Source organism: Mytilus edulis, chromosome 7 (assembly GCF_963676685.1).
Source record: "Mytilus edulis chromosome 7, xbMytEdul2.2, whole genome shotgun sequence".
Classification (NCBI taxonomy): domain Eukaryota; kingdom Metazoa; phylum Mollusca; class Bivalvia; order Mytilida; family Mytilidae; genus Mytilus; species Mytilus edulis.
This window is the reverse complement of record NC_092350.1, coordinates 56,535,149-56,562,805: the sequence shown is the minus strand read 5'-3', so window position 1 is coordinate 56,562,805 and position 27,657 is coordinate 56,535,149. Positions and strand designations below refer to the sequence as shown.

Here is a 27,657-nt window from a genome sequence, read left to right as displayed (position 1 = left end):
TCGTAAAGGAAAATAAACACAGTGTCGCTTTTTATGACACTTCCGTTACACCCAAAACAGGTTCAGTACTGGAAAAACATTTAAGCAAGTAAGTGCTAAATTACACTGTTTTTGACACCCTAGCTTGCAAATTGTTTTATCATTTTACAGTTAAAACATTAATGCATGCGTTTACAGAACGAATGATTATTTTGCATTCATGAACATGATGAAAGATCCTTAAACTTAAAGAAAACAATGTTGATATTTGGAATGCGCACAAAATCATGTTATCAATAAATAGCAACAAAGTAAAAAAAGTAAAATTCTACTTCCTTTGGTGTGCATTGTCACCTTTTTACAAATCTTCAAGTCCTCTGACTGAGCTGCTTAGGCATAATTGTCAAAAGACTACATACAGTATATATATGCCCCCTACATTTGACTTGTACATGTATAATTTTCCGCATGTTTAGTTAAAAATAGGAGGCAGACAGTACCTGTGAAAGGGGACGATTTTTTAATTCAAACATATTTTAACTTCAAAATCTGTTAAGAACAGTTAACCAATAGGACAATACACCTTATCACTAATCCGGGCTGACCTGGCCGCTTGAACTTTTGACGCATACAACAATCACTTTTCCATTCACATAGTTTTTTTTATCCTACATCGATCTTTTGAAGTCGTCCCTTAGTAACTCATGAATTCCTATGATAGAAATTTGAAGAATCAACAATTCGGTCATGTAAATGCCAAACCCTTATTACTATGACTGGACAGGAATAAAAAGGGATTTTAATTGGGACAAATGTCTAATTTCAAAAGAAAAAAGTTAGACCCACATTTTTGAGTTATGAACGGTAATACATTTGTTCAATAAAATATCTTTGATCATGAATAGAATGGATATGAAGTTATACAGTGTACAACATGTACAATCATGACAATGGTGAAGATATAAAATTAAAAATTAGATTATTTTTTTATCATTTTGTATGTACATCATTTTGTCATGCATATGTTTGTACCTGATTTATATTAATACTGATCATTACTGCTCTACCATCGTCTGCAAGATATACTGGTTTGGCTCTTGACCATGTTGACCCAAATTGATTCCACCCACTTCAATACTTTGTTAGATTTAAGAATGATCTGAATGTATTGAAATAATTAATTAATTATTATTACGGAATATAATCAATGAATACTGAGTTGCTTTACTAACTAGTTTCATTGAACACTTATAATTAAATACTTTTGTTATATAAATATCATGTATATGATTGCCCAGGATTTTAAAAGAAATGCAACTTTGCTGTTTGTAAACATTATATAATAGATATATATCTAAGAAGATGGGGCATCATGAGTGCCAAAGAGACAATTCTCTATCCAAGTAACGATCTATAAAAGTAACCCATTATATGTCAAAGTTAGGTCTTCAAGCCTTTGAAGACACTGATGAACAGCAAACTTTAAAGGGCCAAAAATAATGACTAGTGTAAAACCATTCAAGTAGGAAAACAAACGTTCTAATAAATCTATACATGTATAAAAAAAAACGAGAAACACTAATGAACCACATCAACAAACACTGAACATCATGACTAAGGACATGTTTTATAGTAAAGAGAACCAAAGATATAAAATTGAAGTTGGTCAAGAAAAACTGATTTGAAACGTCTTTTGTCAATTTCTATTTTGATGTCCCATAGTTAAATCCCTTGATTTTCTCTAATGATATATTCATTTCTATTTTTTGGCGTTTCTGTTGAATGAACATGATGAATATTAAATTCAAAGCTTCTATGACACTTATCTGACAGCCTATCCACACACTCATTCTACATCTTTGTGTTATTCTATAATACTAATATAACATCCAATTTGTCAGCCGCGATGAATCAAAGAATTCAACTTTATATATAACTAATATAGTACAATGGTGTTGATTAAAAATTGCACCACTCCAGGCCCATTTGTTTTCCATGCTATTAATATTGTCAATAATTAAGAAGTTCCAGATCGAATCCAACACCCATACCAATAGTATATTCACCTGTTACCTATAACCTTATCTGTATGTTCTGCATCTAATAGCTACATGTATAGGCGCACCACCAAACGGTGTATTTAGAATTTTGCTGTATCATGGTATACTGTTGAGTAAATAATACTCCATTCCAGGCCCTTTTGTTTTCCAAATCATTAATATCACCAATAATTCATAGGTTCAAGGTCACATCTTATAATCACCATGACTTTATCAGATGACAATACCAATAATAAAATAAGGCATACACATAGTTATATACTTCAATTCAGTCATGGACTTACGATATCACGGGTGTGTTCTAGTATACATAAAAAATTGCTTCATTAATTATGTATCAATGCACATTTTGTTTTACAGAAAAAACTTGACTTTAATCTGCACTTTTATTTTAATCATAAATAAATATAAAAAAATTAGTTCAAACTATAATATGAACATGATCAATAAATATGATATACAATATACATGTATAGTTGTATTTATATTGTAAAATAATTAAGGTAAATTTTTTCAAACTTATTTACATGTATTTGTAGATGACATTTTAAAAGATTTGTCAGATGAATTTAAAATCCAGGTGTTGCCAGTTTCACACTGTGATAATATATTTCTCATATGACAGCTAAATGTTGTTATAATGTAGACCGGTATACTAAGTAACTTTCCATTATAAACACAGGTAGTATATATATATATGTGTATAATAAGTGTCCACAGTAAACTTAGTTGAAAAAGTAAGTTTGCTCAAGTCGTTGAAGGGCAGAATTTAAAAAAAAATAATTTCAAGTTTGTTTTTTTTTGTGCCAGCCCAGTGGGAAATATAACTGTGGAAACTATAATTGAAATGAAGTACTTGTAGGTATAAATTTATATTTAAAAACAAGAATGCTCGAGAGATTTTAAATTGAATAACATGCATAATATGTCATTCAAAATAATTATATATCTGTACATGTACATGCATGACAAGGATTTTGATTAAATTAACACTATATCTGTCAAAGCTTAAATTCTACATGTACATGTAGTTGGTTTTTATTGCGTTCTTTTTTATATACATGTAACTAAAGAGTAAAATTCTTTCGGTTTTGTCAGTTCTGGGAATTTTAAGATAGTAACGGTAAGAATTTCAATACAAAGGAGTATGTTCGATAAGGTCCTAAAATGGCCCCCTTTTTTAGCGTAAATTTCAAATTCGGATTTATCGACCAATATCACGATAAATTATAGCTAATACATTGACTAGCTAGGATATAAACCATTTTGTTGAAAATTTTACGTTTCTGCGTTTCATTATGACGTCACAAGTTGTACTCATATTGACTTTTCACGAAAAAGTCAATGAAAATGGATAAATTTCCATAGATTATTTGACAGGAAACATAGAGCGCATACGTCGACAACAAAGATCTTTTAAAATAATGTCTGTGAAGACATTTCACATGTCTTATTTGAATCTTAAGCTTGTAGACGCCTGCGCTCTATGTTTCCTGGTCCTTTATTTGGTTGAAATCTAGCTGATTTTGTCAAATTTCACCAATATCCCTTATCTTGACCTTTTTTGGATGTAAAAATCAAGGTGTTAGAATTAAACTTTGACAAAAACAGTTCAGTTTAACTTTCTAACATGTCTTTAAGGCAACTTAAAACATTTATTGTCTTGTAACTATGAACTTTATAATTGGGGCCAAATATGGCCATTACCGAACTTACTCCTTTGATTATAACTTGTTTCAAAAGAATATTATATTACATTGTACATTTACTGAAGTTCATAAGGAGATGTGGGTTATATTTTCCAATGCATATTAAACCTGTCATGCCTGTAGAAGAATGTGCATTTTGAGTATAAACTGAGATACTACAATGATAGCCTCTGAACGCTAAGAATGATGCCTTTAAATTTATGTGCACAGATACATGTATAAACACACATTTCAAACATGTACAATTTATTTTCTACATGTATGTCAAAGTATCCATGAAATGTAACTTCTATGAGAAATACTGGACTTTGTAAGAAATTGAAATTTACATCATGATATGTATACATGATATAAGACATGTAAGATGGTTGAGTTGTATTATGTATAGTTAGAATTGAAATACCCCAGTGGTGGACCCCCTTCTTCTTTTTTTAAGATCAATGCTGAATTGGAACATTGATGGAAACATCCCTTTTAAGTGGATCCTTCCTTCTTATCTCTCCCTTTTTATCTATTGTCTATATGATATCAATGTTTGACATTCAATTTTTAAGATAGTACATTTGTACATTTATCATGTTTATAGTAATAATAGTACATTGCATAAACATGATAAAAGATATAATCCATTACAATAAAATGATGATCTGACAACATGATTCCCCTGTGTTATAGATAATTTAACTGGGATGATTCATTCCGTAAACAATGGTAAACAAGTCCTTGATCTGGAAACACTGTCAGAAAAGTTTGTTAATTGTTTAGAGAGATAAGGATAATAGATTCCATAGAGAAACAGGCTGTGAAAACATTGAAAATAGTCAACAGTTTCTGCAGATTTAAATGATACTGAGGTACTATACATGCTAATGTTTGTACTTGAAGCTAATCGCATGTTCTTGAAGCTAATCGTAAATAAATGGGTTCTGGTTTTAGAACATTTGGAGTTTATCTTGTATCAGCTACTTTGGAAGTTGATATCAGAAGTAGTGTACATTATGTATTTTACCACTGGAGATTAAATATAAACAACTAATAATCAATCAATCAATTTATTTATTTAAGCTAGAAAAAAAGAAAGATTTCCAGATAATTTTATTTCCAGCTGTGATACAATTGTAGCCTTTTGATTTTGTGTTCATTCAGAATCACTAAATAAAATTTAGATCAGTTCCAGATATATTATAATGACATAAATTTTGATATTATTCATATTGGTTTCTCCAGATGTGATTCTTTAGAGGGTGTGTGTATGTAAGGAGGTATGGAATGGATGGAGTACAGACAATTGGTTTGATCTTGTCTCCTCTCAGTCATATGTCAGTTGTACATATCATAGTTCAAAGTCACTTATCTTCATCTGGTTGACCAATGAAAGATCTTGATTGTGACATTGTAATATGGTATGAATTTGTCAATGAGACCACTAAACCAAATAACACAGAAATTAACAAATAAAGATCCTTTAACATTGAGAATAGCCCATACCACATGCTTCAATTGAAGGTACACATATCCACAAGTATATGTTGATGAAAAAAAAATCCCTGGAAATAAAAATAGGTTGGTTTTTGTCGAGCCTTTGAATTTAGTCGAAAAAGCGAGACTAAGCGATCCTACATTCCGTCTGCGGCGGCGGCAGCGGCGTCCACAAATATTCACTCTGTGGTTAAAGTTTTTGAAATTTTAATAACTTTCTTAAACTATACTGAATTTCTACCAAACTTGGACAGAAGCTTTTTTATGATCATAAGAAAGTATCCAGAAGTAAATTTTGTAAAAATAAAATTCCATTTTTTCCGTATTTTACTTATAAATGGACTTAGTTTTTCTGCGAGGAAACATTACATTCACTCTGTGGTTAAAGTTTTTAAAATTTTAATAACTTTCATAAACTAACCTTGATTTGTACCAAACTTGGACAAAAGCTTGTTTCTGATCATAAGATATTATTCAGAAGTAAATTTTGCAAAAAAAAAATCACTTTTTCCGTATTTTACTTATAAATGGACTTAATTTTTTCTTCCAGTTAACATTACATTATATTGTCATACAGTCTGCAGTTAAAGTTTATAAAACATTTATTAGATTCATAAACTATCCTGGATTTTTTACCAAACTTGGAAGCTTCTTTCAATCAAAAGACAGTATCGAGAGGGAAATTTTTATTGATGTTTTTCCTCATTTTTGTTGAGTCTGCGATTAACAGCAAAAGTAGGCGAGACTCTGGGTTCCGTGGAACCCTTACGAATTTTTAATAACTAATACCTGTATAAAACCCTATTTTTAACCTTTTACAATGTAGCTGTTCAGTATTTACACCTACATGTACATGTATCTTCAATTTTTGTTTATGTATATCTTGTAGATAGGTGGGATTTGTAACATGAGTATTGGACCCAAAAAAAAAGAATTACTATTAATATTGACAAGAACAAATTCTATACGCCTCAGATGAGTCATAATAATATTATCTCTCAAATAAACATATTTTGACTTACTACCTACAAATTTGTTAAAGGTAAGCAGTGTTCATCTATTAATTATATTATGGAGTTGTATTCTTAATTCATATTAAATGAAGTTGCCTTTTTGCTTTCAATTTGATTTTGAATGTATAATCTTTATATCACCGCATTATGTTGTATGGACCTGTAGATGGTAGAGGTATATTAAGTCTTTTATTTTGAAATAGAACAAGATGGAATATATGTCATGTATGTCTTTGGAATTGAACTTACAATGTAAATAGTACTAAATACACAGTTGGTAATAAATAATTGAAAATATATATATATATATAAAATACAACTCTGTTATTTTTATTTTCCAAAGAGCAACTGCAATCATCATCTAGGTACCCTGTACATGCTGTAGAAACTGAACTGAGCTTTTATGGTCCTAGCGAGCACAGTTTTTTTTATAATTTGTGAAACATAAATATATATACGATACAGAAATTATCAAAAAAATTATCACAATTGCCATAAGATTGATGACAAGTTCTGCAGCAGCTGCAGCTGAGCTGGGTACTTTGATACTAAATAAAGCATGATTCTTTTATATATTGTATTTATTATGGAAAATAAAAGGTTTTTCATTATGCCTCGCTTGTAATAGAAAAGGGCATCTTTCATGTCTTTGTAGTCTGTTATCAATCCTTTGAACTGTATCTTTTTAAAGTTATGGTCTCAGATAGTTTAACATGAAATTGTGGTCACCTAAAATAAACTTGAAGCTTGACTATAAATATGATGTGAACTTTTAAAGCACTTGTACATTGTACATGCATATCATAATCATGTATATATATCAAAGTAGAGTTTTTTATGGCCCATTTATGGGCATTACGTTTTCTGGTCTGTCATGTCTGTGCATTCGTTTGTCCGTGCTTTTGTTTGTCCATCCTGCATCAGGTTAAAGTTTTTGGTTGCGTTGTTTTTTATGAAGTTGAAGTCCAATCAAACCTAGTACACATATTCCTTATGTCATGATATGATCTTTCTAATTTTAATGCCAAATTAGAGATTTCCCTGCATTTCCACAGTCTATTGAATATAGAAAATAATAGTGTGGATCCGATGGGGCATCCTTGTACTAGGGACACATGTATTCTTGTTTAACCAAGATTTCACATTTCAATGTTTTCGGGTGAAGGTGTCTAATTCAGTAATTGTCACATATTCTTGTTTTCATAAAATTAAATGTACAATGTATCATGAAAATTATTAAGTTGTAACAATATATACAGTAACAAATGTATATAAATTCCATACATTATCATAATTATCACGATTATGTACATTGAAAAGAGCTTTGTACACACCAATCTGTAATAGATAAACTTTAAAATAGTTGGTTTTCACTCATTTACGACTTTTAACAATGTTTTAAAGTTTGTTAAAAAAAATACAATGTTTAAAGTTTGTCTTTCTGCAAAAGAAATTAATTGATTTAGACAATTTTAACTGAATGCCAGATCATGATTAAAATAATAGCATCTGATCTATTTTTGTTGATTTAACAACAGCCAAAAACCCATTTCTGCTGTAACCCTAATACAAATGTACATGTATCCAGAGACGAGAGACTTTCATGACTAGGTCTGACTTAAGTATGGTTTTCCATCATGGTCTGCCATTTATCAAGATCTGTGGGAGAGAGAAGGGAATTGCCTTTAATTGACTGAGATTATACCGATGCTAGTTCATCAATATTGACAAATTCTGGTGATTTTTGTTTTTCAGACCTTTGTAAACAAAACAAACCAAATAAAGGAAATTAAGAAGTTATAATTTTAATAAGCCTTATACATGTAGGTAGACATTGGTACATTGGCTTTATCTTTGGTAGTCATTGCAAGGATATCCGTAATTTACTATCCAGTCCCCTCCTCTGGGTTGGGCTATTTGTGTAGGAAAATTAATTGTTGTATAATAGAATAAAACGAATGATGTATAGCAATGTATAGTGTATTAAAACTAATTTTTCACACTTTTTCCTTCAGCAATCATACATATTCATCATGTTCAGCATGATTACTTTTCATGAATCCTTTGTAAGTTGTAAATATAGATTCCTTTTATATAATATGCACCTCAATTACTGTACAGTGCGCCATTTCATGATTTGAATAGTCTCTCTATAGTTATCTATGCTGTTCAATTATGCATTCATCGGATTTATAATGACCAATATGAAGCTAAATATAGAAATGTTACAATGTGTTATAGCACATATAAAATAGACATTTAACTGTCAGATTTGATTTTACCATGACCTTTTTGTTTTATTGGTCATGAATCCCTTTCAATATTGGAAACAGACACATAATATTGTAATTGTCTGAAACTGATGTTCATTTTATGGTAGCTCTTTTTTTCTCCCACATTTCATTAACTGGTGAAAAATTCAATAAGGAATATATTTTACTTTATAAAGCTTAAAACTAGAATAATTGTTTATATTGGAAAAAATGGTAGAGTAATGATTATTGGTTCAATATTCCTATTGGAATGTTTAAAACTGTTTCACCTACGGCTACAACTATTCAAGTATATAGGTTTGGTTTGTTCGTGAATTCAGTTACTAAAACAGTGGTGGAACCAGAAATTTTCATAAGGCGGAGCATTGACTGCTCCAGTTATCATTCAGTGATTCCTTGTACATTTGTTGTATACTCAACCAAATATTTTTCTACAAATGTGGGGCCCTCTTAATCTGCCTCTGTAAAATGACTGATAAGCTAAAAAAAAAAATGATTGCATTCTATAAACATGATATAATCATGACAATTAGAAATTAATTATTAATAATGTTATCATTTGAAGATCATCATTATTATACATTATTGATGTTTAATGATGAGTGATGTCAATTATTGTGTTTGTGAGCCATGATTCATGAAATTGATATAATGAATATCTATGTATAATATGATAAACAAACATTGTATTGGTTCTAAATATAGATATTCAAAAATAAATTATCTGTTATTTAATGGGAATTCATATTTTTAGAAACACGCAAATCCCTTCATTAAACATGTAAATTTAGATCTTATAAAGTTCTTCAAGAAAGACAACTATACCTATATATACAATATAATAGGTGCCTACAGTGTATAGACCTATAAAATGTGTGACATTCTTAAATGTTTTATATGTCTGACATAAACTGAGAATTGGGTGTGTCAAATGTCCATTCTTTAAATGTAGTGTAATTAGAACTCAGTCACACCTATATATTGCGTCATGAAGTCGGTGGACATAAATATATAAATACAGTGGACCTTTAAATAGCCAAAGAATGTTGATTGTTCAATACACAAAAGAAATAGTTTATTTTTATGCGTTGTGAATACACCCACACCTATTTGCATTTGGTATCGATATCATTGTATAACTTCCGTAAATGATTGTACATGTAGTGATTTTACATTAAAACCAAATTCTTCTTGAAATTTTGTAAGTGACATGTTTGTTTATTTTGTAAACTGTAAATGAATTTATTGATGAGTCAACTACCTGCTTACTTTTATTTTTTTATCCAATAAGGACTTAATTTTCTAATTAATTTTTATGTTTTTTTCTAATAACTACTATATTTTCTACTTGATTTACATGTTTTTGTTTATTACCTGACTGAACATTTAATCTTTTTTTTATTTTATTTACGACTGAGTTTCATGAACATGTTTAATCCATTTATGTCAAATCATTAAACATTTCATTTTGTTCTACTGTTCTAATACTATTTTGCTACCTCTTAATTTGTCCATGTGATTAAATTTGTTTAGGCGAATTGTACATTAAACTCTTAGCAGGGAAAGAAATGATTATTGCCTTATTAATTTCATGGAATTTTTTGCTGTTGCTGAACTATATAAAAACAGAGTTCCACATGCACATTTACAATGAAAATATTTTAAAAGCAACTTGTGGTACAAATTTTAGATTAATTTCCATAATTTGCGGGGGAAAAATGTAAATGGCATATTATTCCAGGCTCCTAAATATAGATCTGGGCTAGCTTGACCCCTAGATTTCAGCAGAAAATGTCTGTAGTGCTAATTTAAATGCAGTGTTATTCATGTTATTGTAATCTGTTGTATTGGGGAAGGCCCCTTGATGCAAATTGTTACACTTTTCGGCTGCTATAAATTCTTGTCCTGCTATCAGATGCAAGGCTTAGTTTTTAAAAATATGTATTTACTTAAGTATAGATCTGCAGATAGTCATTAATAACTGACCATTATCAATTACCATCATACACATGTGTGATCTCAAAATTTTACAGCTGTATATAAATAAATCAATTGTTGATGAATATGATAAAAAAAGTTACTAAAAGAAAACAATTTTGGGATGTTTTATTAAAATCAAATAATTGCCTTCTCACTATCAATTACTTTTCAGTGAACTACACCATACCATAGACATTTATAATTCATACACTTCTATTCATTGAGATAATTATTCCACATTTTGAAATACAATTGAAACTTCATTTCTGGAGTCCTGGACATAGTTTCACAAAGGTCAAGAAACTTTAATGTTATTATTAAAGTTTTTAAGTTTTAATTAATTGTTACTGTAACATATTAAACTCTTGATCTAATTGAAAAGTGAATTTTGCAATTTTCAATAGTGATTTTAAACACCTTGTATTTTATACATCTTAGTATGGTTTTTTATGCCCCATTTATGGGCATTATGTTTTCTGGTCTGTGCGTCCTTTGTCTGTCTGTCCGTTCGTCCCGCTTCAGGTTTAAGTTTTTGGTTGAGGTAGTTTTTAATGAAATTGAAGTCCAATCAACTTGAAACTTAGTAAACATGTTCCCTATGATATGATCTTTCTTATTTTAATGCCAAATTAGAGATTTTATCCTATTTCACGGTCCACTGAAAATAGAAATTGATAGTGCGGATGGGGCATCCTTGTACTGGGGACACATTCTTGTTTTCTCTTGATTTTTTATGTATTAAGTAGACATGGTAAAGATGTGTATAAATAGAATGTAAAAAAGGAAGCTAGATAAAAAAATAACTACATTGGTTCAAAGAATAAGGAAGTTCTGTAAGTTTGTATATTTTTGTGTCTATTTGTATACTTGACTCATACATGTTTTGTGCTGATAAGAAATTTTTTCACTTTATTACAGATTTGAATTTTAGAGGATTAAGATGGATTGTTGTGCATCAATTGCAAGAGCTTTGTTGATTTTCTTCAACTTTATTTTCTGGGTAATTATATTATACTATACATACATATTATAAACATTCAGTGTTTGTTCCCCTATATTTTGTATGCAAAAGCATCATTTGCTGTTGGATCTGTAAATAATTTATAAGCAGTACCAAAAATATTGGAAAAGAGCAGAAAGTTTTAATTGGCTATTTTAATATTTGTATAAAGCTTTTACTTCAATGCATTGACTTGCATTCTCCAACAATTTATATACTAAATGTTTTATCATAACACGAAGTTCTATCACGAAGTTCTAACCATTCACTCCATCATGTTCTTTTTCCTTAGAGGAATTTGAAATTAAAAATTAAATCTATTTATAATGTCAGTGTCAGGAAATTTTGAATTGAAGACAAATATATTTACCAACCATGCCAACTGAGCATTTCTGAGCACCAAATTAAATGGCATAAACCAAGATAGTAAAGTTAAAACTCTTAAACTGAGTCATCCGATATATTAATTTTATTGTACTTTCAATCATTTTTCTTTTTACGATATTCCAAGTCATTTGAATACAGAAAGTGTATTCATGCAATAAGGAATGATCCCCATTTCATTTCAATGAGACAATTTTCCACCAGAGCTGAATATCAACCAATAACATATACCATGTAGACCTCAAAGCCACTTTAAAAATCCACACTTATATTATGAATATTAAATTTAGAATGGAAATTTTATGGAGAATGTGTCGAACAGACAACAACCCAACAAAAGAGCAGAAAACAGCCAAAGGCCATTAATGGGTCTTCACTCTTCAACATAGCGAAAAAAATGCTGCACCCGGAGGCGTGCTTCAGCTGGTCCCTAAACAAAAATGTGTACTACTAAAACTTCAGTGATTATGGATGTCACTCCGAAATTTATAAATGAACTAAAATTTAAAATCATGCAAGACTAACAAAGGCTCCTGTCAGACTTGGGACATGCACAAAAATGTGGTTGGGTAATACATGTTTTTGAGTACTCACCCTTTCCCCTATACCCTTAGCCAATGTAGAAAAAATAATAACCATTCTTATTTCTATTTTTAGATATGTGGAGGTGCCATATTAGGAGTTGGAATCTGGTTCCTTGTTGACAAAGACATCAGTAGCAGGATAGAGATAGTCCAGATTGATAGTGGAGATGACTATTTCAAATTTGCTGCCTACCTGTTCATTGCTTTTGGAGCCTTTGTTTTCATTGTTGGGTTTGCTGGTATGTGTGGAGCTATCAGAGCCAGTAAATGTCTCCTTGGATTTGTAAGTTTTTTAGAATGATATTCTTTTGATGTATTTGGTGTATATATTCTGTTCGTAACTCTTTGTACAGTGTAATATAATTCAGAAAGGAGTAGGTCCGGTAAGGACCGATTTTGGCCTCAAATTTCAGGTTCATCTGACGAAAGATTTTGACCACTTTTTAAACACTTAAGTGTCTATTTTATTTGAATTAATTAGTTTATGGGAAAGATTTTAACTGATTTAAACATTTAAAACGATCCGATTCAAGCTCAAATATGAAAAATCTACCAAATATGCCGAAAAAATGTCACTTTTCAGATGGTTTTTGGAAAAAATGGAAGTGGCCGCATCTATGTTCATCCTCAACCTTTATATATGTTATGTATTATCATCAAATACAACTTACATTTCAATATTAAGGATGAACACGAATGCGGCCACTTTTGTTTTACACGAAAACCGTCTAGAATTTAACTAAAATGCTAGAATTGTGAAGATTTTAGTAGTTTAGCATGACTTGATGGTGCTAGGACCGGATATATGTGCATTGTATTGTCAAAAACAGCCCATATTTATGTAGCAGAAGCATTCTTATTTCAATGAATAACTAAAAGTTTACATTTTAACATTTTTGTAAAACTGCTATATTTTGGGGCCAAAAAGGGGTCTTTCTGAACCTACTCCTTTTTCTGATGTTTATTTTTGTAAAATGAAAGTGCATTACCGTACTCTTACTGCAAGTTTATTACTCACTGCCTTTACTCTTACTCAGAATTGTGGCCGGTTTTAAGAATCATCAATTACAAGTTTTCAAGTTTTAAATGACCTGGCTGAGGATAAAAAAACACAATCTCTCACATGCAGACGAGATTGCTACAATCCCACCTAGGCTGTAATGATAAAGGAGAATTATTGTCACTTAATTGATTTTGTCACATTTTCAACTTTATTTTCTTTACAGAACTTAGTAGATTATGATCTTTGTGTGGTTTTTTTTCAGTACATCTTCTTTGTATTACTGGTTATTTTCGCTGAGATTGGTGCAGCAGTTCTTCTGATCCTGTATAGAATGGAGGTAGGTATAGTTGTATAAAATTGACACCTAACATCCACGAATTCCAACATCAATCCAAACTACGATAGAAAAAAATCTTATTCAGAAGACTTTGTATATATATATACATTTGTACCATTAGTATTTTATTGTAATTATATTAGGGCTATTCCAGAAAAAAATGTATGGGGGGGGGGGGGGGGGGGGGTTGGAAGGCAGTTTTTGTCAGCACCCGCCACCCAGACAATTGTAATTGTGAATTATAGTGCATTATAGTGTGAAAAGTTGCTCTGATACCCATCACCCATGTATTATTAATATAATGTGCCTTCCAACCCCCCCATACATTTTTTTCTGGAATAGCCCTTACACAATAATGATCACATTATGTTAGCTAGTATTACTAGAAATTAGTAGAATTGCAATTGCTTTACATCAATCCAAGTTGTAAAAATATACATAAATAGATTGTGAGAACATGTGAAGTTGTTTTGGCAAAGTCTGCATACATTTCAATAGACAATTTTTAATTTGATGAACATTTAAATTTGTGGTTCCCCTGTATCCACGAAATCCACGAAAATTGGTAACCAACAAAACCCCAATGAATCCACAGTAGTAATAGTCTTAATAAAATGTGCCTCCTGGCATCCTTCTATTGGCCTCTAATCGGCAGCAGTATTTAACCTTACAAAACCCGTCCTCTGAAGCAGAAACTGAATTGCACAATATAAACAAACTAAGCCAAGTAATGTAAACAAAATCAAAACATGGACTCAATTAATCAGTGTTGACACGATATTCATCTATTTTAAGTAGCTGGATTATTTTCAACTTGATAATTATAAAAGCCAGTGAATAATCAATAATCAGTAAACTTTAAACAGATATGAAATATATATTTCTGTCACAAGCGTAGTAAACAGTTCTGATTAATCTATTGTCAACAAAACAAAAAAAAAATTTTATTTAAAGGTTACATGATATTGGATGATGAGGGTCTGGAATCTGGATGGGAGTTTCCTCGTTCCTTTAGTTTCTCATTTTTTGCCAGGTTTCTGAACTTTTTTATTTAAACTTTTGTTCATTATTTGTTATTCTTTAAATTCCAGCACCCTAATGTCTGTATTTTGGGTTTTTGAATAGACCATTTTTCTCAATTCATTATTTTTAACACCAATTTATTAACTTTTCCATTATCCCCATTTAGAGCCTCCCACATGCAGTGGAGTTAATATTCTGATTGGATTATCTATTTGATGTTGCAGTTTTCATAGAATGGAAAGAAAAAACATGTTACATTGATTGGCTTTCTGTCATTTTAAATAGTGCAGGGTGAATAATTTATCGGTATATTGGAAAAGTTGTTGAGCTGTGAAATTTTCTTATTATGAGTGTTTTCTATTGATTGATGCCTGTTGTGTTTAGATATTTTGTTTTCAATTTCATTTAAGCAATGAATTTTAAATGTCAGCGTAAATTTTTTAAATTATTAGTAGTGCAGATAGTTCCAAGTATTGTAAAATTATGATTGAGCAAAGTGCAAGGTTAAAAAGATCAGTTTGTTGTTGCCATTTCACTTAAATCTTACATAACAGATTTTTTCTCATATACTGTACGTAATTTCCTGAGGTCATTTTAGGTCAAAGTTTTGTCACTTGATACAGTATAAGAAGTAGAATTCTCATAGGTTTAATAACTTTCTTTTTATTATAATTTTGTTGTGCTTTCTGTTTCTGTGGATAATGGCACAAGTATTTTTTTGGATTATGTATGTCAATGGTTATAATTGAAGAAAACAAAAAGAAAGTTCTGAGAAAGACGTTCATTTAAATTTCAGACAATTTTTCATTCTCCAACTCCTATTCCTTATATGTGTCAGTTATGCTACAATTAACCTTCAAAATGACAAAAATTAATGATGAGAATTAAAGTAAATGTATACTTTACTACTGTCAGAAAATCCTACAGAGGTACAAACAGTATGAGAGGATCTATAGGTATTCAATTTATGCAATATAAATGCAAAACAAGTTTTGAAATATATATGTAATACAAATATTTTTTTTTTTCAGGTGGAGGACAATATTGTTAAACTGTTACAAGAAAATATCAAGAAGAGATACAATGAAGAGACTGTCAGGACAGGATGGGACTTGGCTCAGTTGGAGGTAAGGACTTCAGGCTGAGATCTCTATGGGTTACATCATTGTTCTCCAAAATTAAAATTTTATACCCCTGCCTATCCATCCAACAGTCCGTCTGTCCCATGAATATTTTCTTCTCATTTTTCTCAGGAACTACTCACAAGGATTTCTGAAAATTGGTTTAAGGGTTTATATAAGTCAGTTATACTGAGTGATGCATTTTCAGATTAATCTATAAAATTAATTTTTTAATTTTTATTTCTTATGAAACCCTCTGGTGACGTGTTCCTCATATATGCAAGTGTAACAAGTAAAACTGTGAGCTACTTTTCACTGAGTAATACCCCTGTCTCAATATTTTGGTAAATAGGAAGTTGTTGAGTGACGAATCTGAAACCCCATCACAGGGTATAGCTGACTTATATAACCCTGAAATCAAATTTCAAAAATCCTTGTCAAATAGTTCCTGAAAAAAACAGACGGACTGACGGATGGAAAGACAGAGGAAAGACAGAGGTAAAACCCCTTTTTAAAAGCGGGAGTATAATAATAAGCTTAAATCATATATATATAGGAAGATGTGGTATGAGTGCCAAAGAGACAACTCTCCGTCCAAATAACAATTTATAAAAGTAAATCATTATAGGTCAATGTACGGCCTGTATAAGGAATTGTACAGAATTGTTCAAATCTTAAATAAAAATACCATTAAATTGGCAACCACTGTTCTACATGTAATTGCTGCTTTAAAAACCTATTTTTAGTAAACAGCAAAAACAGAGAAATGCTATCTTCAGTTGGACTACCTTCACAGACTTTATTTGCCTTTCTAAGCAATATTTATTTTTGTCTCCATAAAATGAAGCAAATATGCATTTGTACGCAACACAAGTATGAGTACAGAATAAAACGAAAACTTAAAAGTATGGTGCTTTTCTGATTCTTCTTCAAAATGCGAATATAATTATAATGTAAAGCATGAACTTAAAAAAAGAAGTTGTTTAATGACTCTATTGAGGGTATTGGGACTGAGGGTGTTTGCTGTTTGTCAACAACAACAACAAAAAAACAATCGTCAAGGGTAAAATTTTCTAAGTGAATGTTTGCCGACTTTTTGAACTCAATATATTGTCATAAATCTAACAAGTTCATGCTTGTGCCACTTTGTTTAATCAGTTGTTTTTATACCAATATTATGTGTTCCTTGATTTTTGCTCTATGGGTACACAGTCCAAAATTCCTGATACAAAATAATTTTATTGTCGAGCCTGCAACTTTTGTTGCAGAAAGCTTGACATAGGGATAGTGATCCGGCGGCGGCTACGACGTGGGCGGTGTTAGCTCACTTCTTAAAAGCTTTATATTTCAGAAATTGGAAGACCTGGATGCTTCATACTTTGTATATAGATGCTTCATGTTATGAAGTTTCCGTCAGTCACATGTCCAATGTCCTTGACCTCATTTTCATGGTTCAGTGACCACTTGAAAAAAAAGTTCAAATTTTTTGTAATGTTGAATTCTCTCTTATTTTAAGTAATAGGATAACTATATTTGGTATGTGCGTACCTTGCAAGGTCCTCATGTCTGTCAGACAGTTTTCACTTGACCTCGACCTCATTTCATGGATCAGTGATCAAGGTTAAGTTTTGGTGGTCAAGTCCATATCTCAGATACTATAAGCAATAGGGCTAGTATATTCGGTGTATGGAAGGACTGTAAGGTGTACATGTCCAACTGGCAGGTGTCATCTGACCTTGACCTCATTTTCATGGTTCAGTGGTTATAGTTAAATTTTTGTGTTTTGGTCTGTTTTTCTCATACTATATGCAATAGGTCTACTATATTTGTTGTATGGAATGATGGTAAGGTGTTCATGTCTAGCGGGCAGATATCATCTGACCTTGACCTCATTTTCATGGTTCAGTGTTCAAAGTTAAGTTTTTGAGTTTTGTTCTTTTTATCTAATACTGTATGCCATAGGTCAACTATATTTGGTGTATGGAAATATTTTATGATCTTTATGTCAGTCGCGCAGGTTTTATTTGACGGTGACCTCATTTTCACGGTTCATTGCACAGTGTTAAGTTTTTTGTGTTTTGGTCTATTTTTCTTAAACTATTATAAGTAATGGGTCAACTATATATGTTGTATAGAAGCATTGTTAGCTGTACATGTCTGCCTGGCATGGTTCATCTGACCTTGACCTCATTTTCAAGGTTCATTGGTCTTTGTTTAGTTATCTTGGTTAATGTTAAGTTTATGAGACAGTTGTAATAAAACTTAGCTTTATACTTATGACTATCAACATAATATCAATGATTAGTATTGAAGGCGAGACATTTCAGCGTGTGCACTCTTGTTAATGAAAAAATCAACCGTTTTCTAATCACAACAATTTATGTCATTTGCAGACTTGGACGCAGAGTATAACTTGAAAGCCTATTATTTCATGCCCTTCTCATAATCAATCTCTATTCTCGGTAGATGATTTTGTCATCATAGAGCTGCAGAATCATTTTAAATTACTTGAAGAAATATGAAAACCGAAATTTGAAACAAGAAGATAAAAATTGAAACGAAATGTTGACGCTTACCGGAAACTGATATGAACAAAATCCGAAAATCGTAAATTTGTAAAAATAAAAAAACTGGGGGCGGGATGTTTTCAGAGGGGCGGGCGGGGATGAAAATCTATCAATTAATTTTAATTGGCCTAAGCTCACTGTTTTACTTTCAATTTCAATCAAGAATTGTTCTTTTAGCATCCTGGTGCTCAAGGAAATTTGAAATACCATCTTGTTTCTAAGAACTGTTGCATTACTTCCATAACATATAATCTATTTAAAAAAATAAATTCAGGTAGCATTACATTTAAGAAATATAGCATGACATTACCATGATGCTTTAAGTCCCTGTGGAGAAAAGTTGTCTCATTATATGATACAGAAGTGGTCATTTTGTTTTTAAAATTTTGTCACCAAGTCAATATGACTGCATTTTCGATACATACAAAATAAAAAGAATAGAAAACTTTCCTGATTTACCTTATGAGATTTTTTAGTTTGATCTTAGCATTAGACCTTAAAAAATATTTTAAAAAAACCAACGTTATATAAATTTTATATACCCCTAGTGCATTTCTGGATTTACCATCATCAAATGGGAATATTATATGAAAGCTAAGGATTTATAAATACCAAAACAGTTGAAAAGCTATATGCTAACAATGGGTACTCTTTAAGTAGTCTTATTCATTGAATCACATAAATCTGCTTATATAGGTCAAGTGGTTAAATTAATATGTTGCTGGTATAAAGTTACTCTCTACCTTTTTATAATTTGAATCAGGATAGTTATTAGTTATTAGTTATTAGTTATTAGTTATTAGTTTAATTTTACTAAAAAAACCTAATGAATAATGTGATCAATTGTTGATATATAAAATAAAATTAAGAATGGAAATGGGGAATTTGTCAAAGAGAAGAAAACAGCCGAAGTTGACCCCTCAATAAAAATGTGTACAAGTTCACGTCACAGTAAACTCCAAAACATATAAATAGTATAATATATGCTCATTTGATCTATTTTTAGTTTGAGTGTTGTGGTGCAGTCAATTCTATGGATTATGAAAATATTACTTACACTTTCCCAGGCACCCAGGTATGTAAATAAACATTTTGTGAAAACAACAGAAGACAAGGCAGTTGCTAGCATCATCTTGCAGTCTAGATAAATAAAAAATTCCTCAAATAATAGTATTAAGATATAGAGGTATAAAAAAAGGTCAAATTTCAAAACTTTAAACTTATTCTTTTCTTCTAAAAAGTTTTGAAAAATATACATGTATTTATTAAATTAAGAATGGAAATGGGGAATGTGTCAAAGAGACAACAACTTAAACAAAGAGCAAAATTAGTCCAAGGGTGCCAACGGGTCTTGAACTCAGCAGGAAAATCCAGTACCAAGATGCAGGCTTCAACTTGCCCCTTCACAAAAATGGGTACTAGTTCAGTGATAATGGATGTCACACTAAACTAAACATTTAAATGAACTAAAAATGTAGATGCATAGTCCACACAAATTTAAAAAATATTTGTTGGCTATAAAAAAATCCTTATTTTCAAAATTCCAATAGAATTTTTTCAATGATTGAAAAGGAAATACAAATGTTATGTCAGCCATGCAGTTGAGAGGAAAAATAAAGAACTGAAGAAGGCCAATGGCCTAGAAACGTCTCTAAAAATTGGTATAAAAAAAATGATAAAAAATTGATCTGATTCAATGTGGTTCGACAGATACCCATAAAATGATAGTTACATCTGCAACACCTTAGCCTGAACAGTCAGTTGACTAAAATATATTTTATTTTGTAAAACATTTAATATTCATAACTATCAATATTTCTTGTTTCAGACTGTTCCTAATACTTGTTGTAAATTGTCAAACAGGGAAGCTGCTTTAGATGACCCATCAAAGGCTACACCTAGCGATTCAGCTAAATGCTACAATCGTGATGATACTGAAATTTATACGGTATGAAAACAAATATTTTGCCCCTAAATTTATGTGGAATAGAGGTTGGAGAAAAGTAAATCATCACAGTCTTGTTCTGCTTGGTGTTGTATCTAAAATAGGCCTTAGCACTTTCCAAAGATACACTAGAGAATGCTAGAATTTTCCCACACATCACTTTAATTTATTCTATTGATTGGTAAAGACAACAGTATTGAGTATCCTAGATTACTCACAATTTTCTTGATTGATTTGCACTTTTTTGCTCATTTATTTAATAATTTTTTTTCTAAATCTTCAAAACTGTGAACAGGTAATGGATATCAATATCAACTGTAAGTTCAAAAATTATTGTGTGCATTTATTATTGTGATTTTTGTCGAGCCTGCAACTTTTGTTGCAGAAAGCTCGACATAGGGATAGTGATCCGGCGGCGGCTATGGCGGCGGCGTTAGCTAACTTTTTAAAAGCTTTATATTTTAGAGGGTGGAAGACCTGGATGCTTCATACTTTGTATATAGATGCCTCATGTTACGAAGTTTCCGTCAGTCACATGTCAAATGTCCTTGACCTCATTTTCATGGTTCCGTGACCACTTGAAAAAAAAGTTCAGATTTTTTGTAATGTGTAATTCTCTCTTATTAGTAATAGGATAATTATATTTGGTATGTGCGTACCTTGCAAGGTCCTCATGCCCGTCAGACAGTTTTCACTTGACCTCGACCTCATTTCATGGATCAGTGAACAAGGTTAAGTTTTGGTGGTCAAGTCCATATCCCAGATACTATAAGCAATAGGTCTAGTATATTCAGTGTATGGAAGGACTGTAAGGTGTACATGTCCAACTGGCAGGTGTCATCTGACCTTGACCTCATTTTCATGGTTCAGTGGTTATAGTTAAGTTTTTGTGTTTTGGTCTGTTTTTCTCATACTTTATGCAATAGATCTACTATATTTGTTGTATGGAATGATTGTAAGATGTACATGTCTAGCCGGCAGATGTCATCTGACCTTGACCTCATTTTCATGGTTGATTGGTCAAAGTTAAGTTTTTGAGTTTTGGTCTTTTTATCTAATACTATATGCCATAGGTCAACTATATTTGGTGTATGGAAATATTTTATGATCTATATGTCAGTCCCGCAGGTTTTATTTGACCTCTGCCTGGCATGGTTCATCTGACCTTGACCTCATTTTCATGGTTCATTGATCTTTGTTTAGTTATCTTGGTTAATGCTAAGTTTATGTGAGTTTTTAATAAAGCTTTATACTTAGGACTAATAACATAATATCAATAATTAGTAAAGAAGGCGAGACATTTCAGCGTGTGCACTCTTGTTTAAAAATGGACAAATACAAGTTTCATTATCGATATTTTGAAAAAAAACTATACAGATCTATGTTTCATTTATCAGAATGCGAGTTCTTATTATGGCGATATCCATCCAGTCACATTATTACCAAAATAAAATCTCGCAATAGTTTCTGAATTTACAGTAACACATTTGCTATTAGAACGAGATGAGCTAATCAAGAGGGTTTGGAGACAACTGAATCGGATTTTTCTTGATTCATAAGTTGACCAAGACTGAATGAGATGTTCTTTTATATATTACAGAAAGGATGTAAGGACAGTTTGAAGGATTGGGCCCTGAAACACAGTACAATTATCATTGGTGTTGGTATTGGTATCGCTGTACTTGAGGTAAGAATGTATTCTTTACAATTAACAAATCATTATATCTTTCCCATGTAGAAAACTGTAGAGAGGATGGACATAGAAATATCTAGGGTGTCCCGTCATCTGTCCTGTATAGTATTGATTGGACATAGAAATAACTAGGGTGTCCCGTCATCTGTCCTGTATAGTATTGATTGGACATAGAAATAACTAGGGTGTCCCGTCATCTGTCCTGTATAGTATTGATTGATTGATTGTTTGTGTATTTTGCTACTGTTAAGGATGTTTACTTGTGATGTTGTGGGATTTTTGTCAGATTTTCAGAATCCTCTGGTTTTATTCATTTGAATGCCTTAAACAAATTTGCCCATTGACCCCCCATTTTTATGCCTCATTTATAGGCATTCTGTTTTCTGGTCCGGTATGTTCGTTTGTTAGTGCATCCGTTCGTCCGTTATTCTGTTCATCTATTATTCCGTTTGTCATGCTTCAGATTAAAGTTTTTGGTTGAGGTAGTTTTTGAAGAAGTTGAAGTCCATTCATCTTTAAACTTGGTACACATGTTCCCTACGATATGATCTTTCTAATGTCTTTGCTAAATTAATTTTCTCCCATTTTCACGGTCCACTGAACATAGAAAATGATAGTCCATATAGGGCATCCGTGTACTGGGGACCCATTCTTTTTCTTTTTTATAATTCTTTTACATGTATAATGATAAGCCATCTGTAAAATTCCTATAAAATAAGATTTTTTTAATAGTTTTTGAGAACATAAACTTGTCAATGATAAAGCTATGAAAAGTCAAGAGAGAATATTTTCCTACCAAAATTTCAATGGCTAGTATCTCAAAAACAAGCACATTGACCTATATATATTTTGTTTGCTCTTTGGATTCCTTTATTAATCCCCTGTCAATATAAACTAGTGTTTTGAAAAGTTAATTATTTTGAAACTGAGAAGCAAACTCCCTTAAGCATCATTTGGGCTGTTTCGTGGCGGCCAGTATTCATTGGTGGAGGAAGCCAGAGTGCCTGAGAAAAACCACAGACCTTCAATAGGGAACTTAAAATACTAGTCAATTAAGATTGGAGTCCAGTACATGTTCATGCACCTGCAGGAGTTGGGTTTAAACTCATAACCTGTGTTGATTGGCTAGTGATTACAGTAGTAGAAATACTTGGACCACTTGGCCAACCAAGGCCCTTAAGTATAAGAAACACTCTTCCTTCATTTTTAGCTCACCTGGCCCGAAGGGCCAAGTGAGCTTTTCCCATCACTTTGCGTCCGTCGTCGTTAACTTTTACAAAAATCTTCTCCTCTGAAACTACTGGGCCAAATTTAACCAAACTTGGCCACAATCATCATTGGGGTATCTAGTTTAAAAAATGTGTGGCTTGACCCGGCCAACCAACCAAGATGGCCGCCATGGCTAAAAATAGACCATAGGGGTAAAATGCAGTTTTTGGCTTATAACTCAAAAAACAAAGCATTTAGAGCAAATCTGACATGGGGTACAATTGTTTATCAGGTCAAGATCTATCTGCCCTGAAATTTTCAGATGAATCGGACAACCCCTTGTTGGGTTGCTGCCCTTGAATTGGTAATTTTAAGGAAATTTTGCTGTTTTTGGTTATCTTGAATATTATTAAAGATAGAGATAAACTGTAAACTGCAATAATGTTCGGCATAGTAAGTCAACATGACCGAAATGGTCAGTTGACCCCTTTAGGAGTTATTGCCCTTTATAGTCAATTTTTAACAATTTTCATAAAACATTTTCCACTGAAACTTCTGGGCCAAGTTCAATATAAATAGAAATAATTGTTAGCCGCAAGAATGTTCAGTAAAGTAAGATGTACATACACATCACCATTAACAAAACAAAATTTTGTCATGAATCCATCTGTGTCCTTTTTTATGCCCCACCTACGATAGTAGAGGGGCATTACGTTTTCTGGTCTGTGCGTCCGTTTGTTTTTCCGTCCGTTCGTTCGTTCGTCTGTCTGTCCCGCTTCAGGTTAAAGTTTTTGGTCGAGGTAGTTTTTGATGAAGTTGAAGTCCAATCGACTTCAAACTTGGTACACATGTTCCCTATGATATGATCTTTCTAATTTTAATGCCAAATTAGAGATTTTACCCCAATTTCACGGTCCACTGAACATAGAAAATGATAGTGCGAGTGGGGCATTCGTGTACTGAGGACACATTCTTGTTTAATATTCACATAGACCAAGGTGAGCGACACAGGCTCTTTAGAGCCTCTAGTTATGAAGTTGACGTCTTTTAGTGCTAATACATGTATGTCCTAAATGAAATCGATAACGTTTACGGCAATTCTGTAAAGGGGGAAACAGTTGATGAGGTAGCCATTTATTAGCATTAGATGACATTGAAGGTTTATATTTGCATATAGTTCAAAGGATAATTGCAAGTTAAATTTTTTTAGTTCAATTAATTCTGAATATTAAGCAAAAGAGCTTAATATGCAATTAATTGAAACTCACTGTACTCATTGTTTATTTTACAGATATTCAGTATTGTTTGGGCCTGCTGCTTCTGTAGAAACATTGGAAAAGACGACTAAGATCTAAAGACAGATTCCCCACCTTAAAACTTACAGACATAATAGAGTTTTATTTTTTTGTATATGATTTCCAAAGTCAACTTATTTTTTCTGTAGTCATATTTTTTTTTCTCTTTAAGTTGAGATAAGAATATTTTATTTTTTATAGTAAATCAAGAAACAAGGTATAGTTTAAGAACTAAGGTGATTTTGAATCATGTGTCCAGAGCAGAGCCTCTGATGACCAATGCCATGAACAATTTGACCATTGGGATCGAACGTCATTTGCAGGGTGCTGAAATCATTGAAAACCTTAGTTCTAAAAGTATTGTCTTAAAATTAACCTTTATATATTATTTTTATATTTACAGTTGAACAAGATGTTTTATTTTTATGTATTCAATATTTTTATTGGTTACAGTAAACAAATTTCACCTAAAAATTCCATGACATTGTTATATGATTTTATGTGTCTTTTTAAATTATTATAAACTTAGTAATGCAGTTGAATACTTTTGACAATTTTTTTTGTAGATTGCATGAAATGAATCTCTTATTTAAAGTTCAAATTCTCATGTTTTTGTTACATTCAAATGTTGTATTGAAGAGGGACAAAGAGGCATATGCATTGGGCATGATATTTTTTGTTATTTACAAACCTAATACTATGTTTGCTGTCAAATTTTTTATTTTATTTTTTTTCAATACTATTTCAAATGTAATTTTGATTTGTTGAAAGTCTTCAAAGCACACTTGAACTTTGTTCTTGTAATTTAAAAACAAAAAAGATGTTTTAAGAGCCTTAAGGAAAATAAAATAATCTGTAAAAAAGATATTTTAACGGTTTGGTAAATATTTTGTTGTTGTAAGAAAACAGATTTTTAATCACAAAATACCATAATTTCATTTGAAGAACCACCAAACTCATATAATACTCAAGTGTTAGTTTTGTAATGTCTTGATTCTAGTGTTCTGTAAAGTGTGTTTTTTTTGTCAAAGTTTGTTTTAATAATGAAATTCTTAAAAAGTTTGCAATGTTTTTAGTTTTGATAAAATTGTGACCAACTGGATGTCACATAAACAAAAACTCACATTTTAAATTTTGATGGCATTTTTTGTATACCGCATTTCCATTAATGACAGTAATTAAACTCAGATTTGTGTTTAACATCTAACAAAAGCAGTAAATAAAGGAACATTATAATTTCTGAAATGACAATACCCAAACGTGTTCACCAGGTTTATTGTTGCTCAATCAGTCTTTAAAGATAAAATTTTACACGCTGGGAATTTATTTTTTGTGTTTTTATTTAATTGGAAAAATGAAACTTAGTGAAAAATTCACACTTTACAGTTATTTGTGATATAAATGATTCTACCTTCTGTTGAGTAGAGGAGAAATCACAAACATTATGATTCATAGATGTTTTCATGTTTTGTTAATATTTGTTTTCATTATGCTTTAAGACATTTTTATTCTCTGCCACATTGATAGATTCAGCTTTTTTCTTCCAGATATCAAAATATTCTGTGTATTGCAAATTTGATATTGACTTATAAGAGTAAGTTATTGGTTATAACTTTTTATGAAAATGATTAATGAAATATTACCTGAAACCAATTAGAGCTTCACATTAGATGTTTTATTAGATATTTTCTGTCATATGAGGGGTTTTAATAGGAATCTCATTATTTTGTTATCAAATACGCTCCAATTTCTTCTGATCATTCTTTGATAATTTGGTTTTCTACAGAAATTCATTTCCAATTATTAAAATTTTATTTATGAATGACCTTTCAATAAGTTGCAGTATGAATTTTAATGTTATTTCTGTCTCCCATTTTAAACCAAATTATGAATATTATTTTATTTGTTTGTTCCTTCTATAAACATTGTTATATTGCAGCAGTCTTTAATTGAATGGTTGTAAAATAAGTAAACAAGATCTGTGTTAATGAATGTTTAAGGAGATATTCCTTAGTTAAGGGACGTAACTCTTGAGTCAGTAATGCCAGTAGTTAACAGTTTCAATCGTGCTTTGTAAGCATTCATGTGCAGAAGAATTTCAGAAATATATTAAAGAAGCTTAGAAACTATGAATGAAAATTGGTTGATAAAACACAGCAGTGATTTTTTTAGAGTTTAGAGTTATGTCCCTTAATAGGTCTACCTCATTAATAGCTTTATAGATGATGGTATATTTTATCATATGTATATTATGCATTGTATTTGTAAAGGTGTTTTGTCTTACTATAGATTTTATAACTGTTTATTGTTCTTCTCACAGGGTAACTTGAAATATTTTGAAGTTTTTAAGAAACATGTTGTTAGTTGAAGTTACAGGGCAGGAATGTTGAATTTGTTTATTTTTCTCTGGAGAAATTTTAGATTTTATCAAAGGTGATTTAAAATTCATACTCTCAAAGGTCAATTAAAATAAAAATATCCAGGTGTCTGTCACAAAATATAGTTAATAATAAATTTAGAAACAGTTACAAAATTTCATTAATAGACTTCTTTCAATCAGTTTTGGCAGAAAACATTTGTCGATATTTAGAAAAACGGTTCAAGGAAACGATATTTTATTCTAATTGGTTATTGGTCACTAATGTTTAACATTGCAATAAGAGAAAAATGATGTAAATATTTTATTTGAAAGGAAACTGTAATTTCTAAATTTAGAATAGAATTATGCTTAAATATATTTAGCTAACTGTTAATATTAAATTTAACATGTATTTTATAACTCATCTGTGTGGCCAGTTGTTAGGTAGTGAGGATTTTAAAATATATTTGTTTACTGCTATTTTCTGACTGACCTTTGAAAAGTATCAGAAAGTATATGAAACTAGATTTTTACAGAAAAAGGGAAAGGAAATAAAAATACAAATTCCAGTTGTGGAAATAAATAAATGTTCAGTCAGAAAAATAGTGAATGATTATTTTTGTCCTGAGTAAGATTGTACAAAG

General features: G+C 31.1%; 1 protein-coding gene across 3 annotated transcripts; it reads left to right on the top strand.

Annotated features, from left to right (window-relative positions):
- The first annotated feature begins 14 nt into the window (after positions 1-14).
- Positions 15-27,554, top strand: LOC139481835 (CD82 antigen-like). 3 transcript variants are annotated; one of them, XM_071265348.1, is made up of 9 exons: positions 15-88; positions 11,412-11,493; positions 12,535-12,744; positions 13,727-13,801; positions 15,856-15,951; positions 19,519-19,587; positions 20,341-20,460; positions 22,058-22,144; positions 24,651-27,554. In XM_071265348.1, the coding sequence occupies exons 2-9, from the start codon at positions 11,434-11,436 to the stop codon at positions 24,705-24,707; spliced, it is 774 nt and encodes a 257-aa protein (XP_071121449.1). In that variant the 5' UTR covers positions 15-88; positions 11,412-11,433; the 3' UTR covers positions 24,708-27,554. The 3 variants fall into 3 exon arrangements, with proteins under 3 accessions (XP_071121449.1, XP_071121452.1, XP_071121450.1); XM_071265351.1 differs by lacking the exon at positions 15-88 and adding an exon at positions 3,118-3,162; XM_071265349.1 differs by lacking the exon at positions 15-88 and adding an exon at positions 9,649-9,714.
- Positions 27,555-27,657: the final 103 nt, after the last annotated feature.

What these genes read in the sequence shown, in the direction of transcription:
- LOC139481835 (XM_071265348.1), top strand. Translation starts at nt 11,434, where the DNA reads ATGGATTGTTGTGCATCAATTGCAAGAGCTTTGTTGATTTTCTTCAAC. An exon ending in GTAAATGTCTCCTTGGATTT is followed by an intron (nt 12,745 to 13,726) that starts GTAAGTTTTTTA and finishes GTTTTTTTTCAG; the next exon opens with TACATCTTCTTTGTATTACT. An exon ending in GGGACTTGGCTCAGTTGGAG is followed by an intron (nt 15,952 to 19,518) that starts GTAAGGACTTCA and finishes ATCTATTTTTAG; the next exon opens with TTTGAGTGTTGTGGTGCAGT.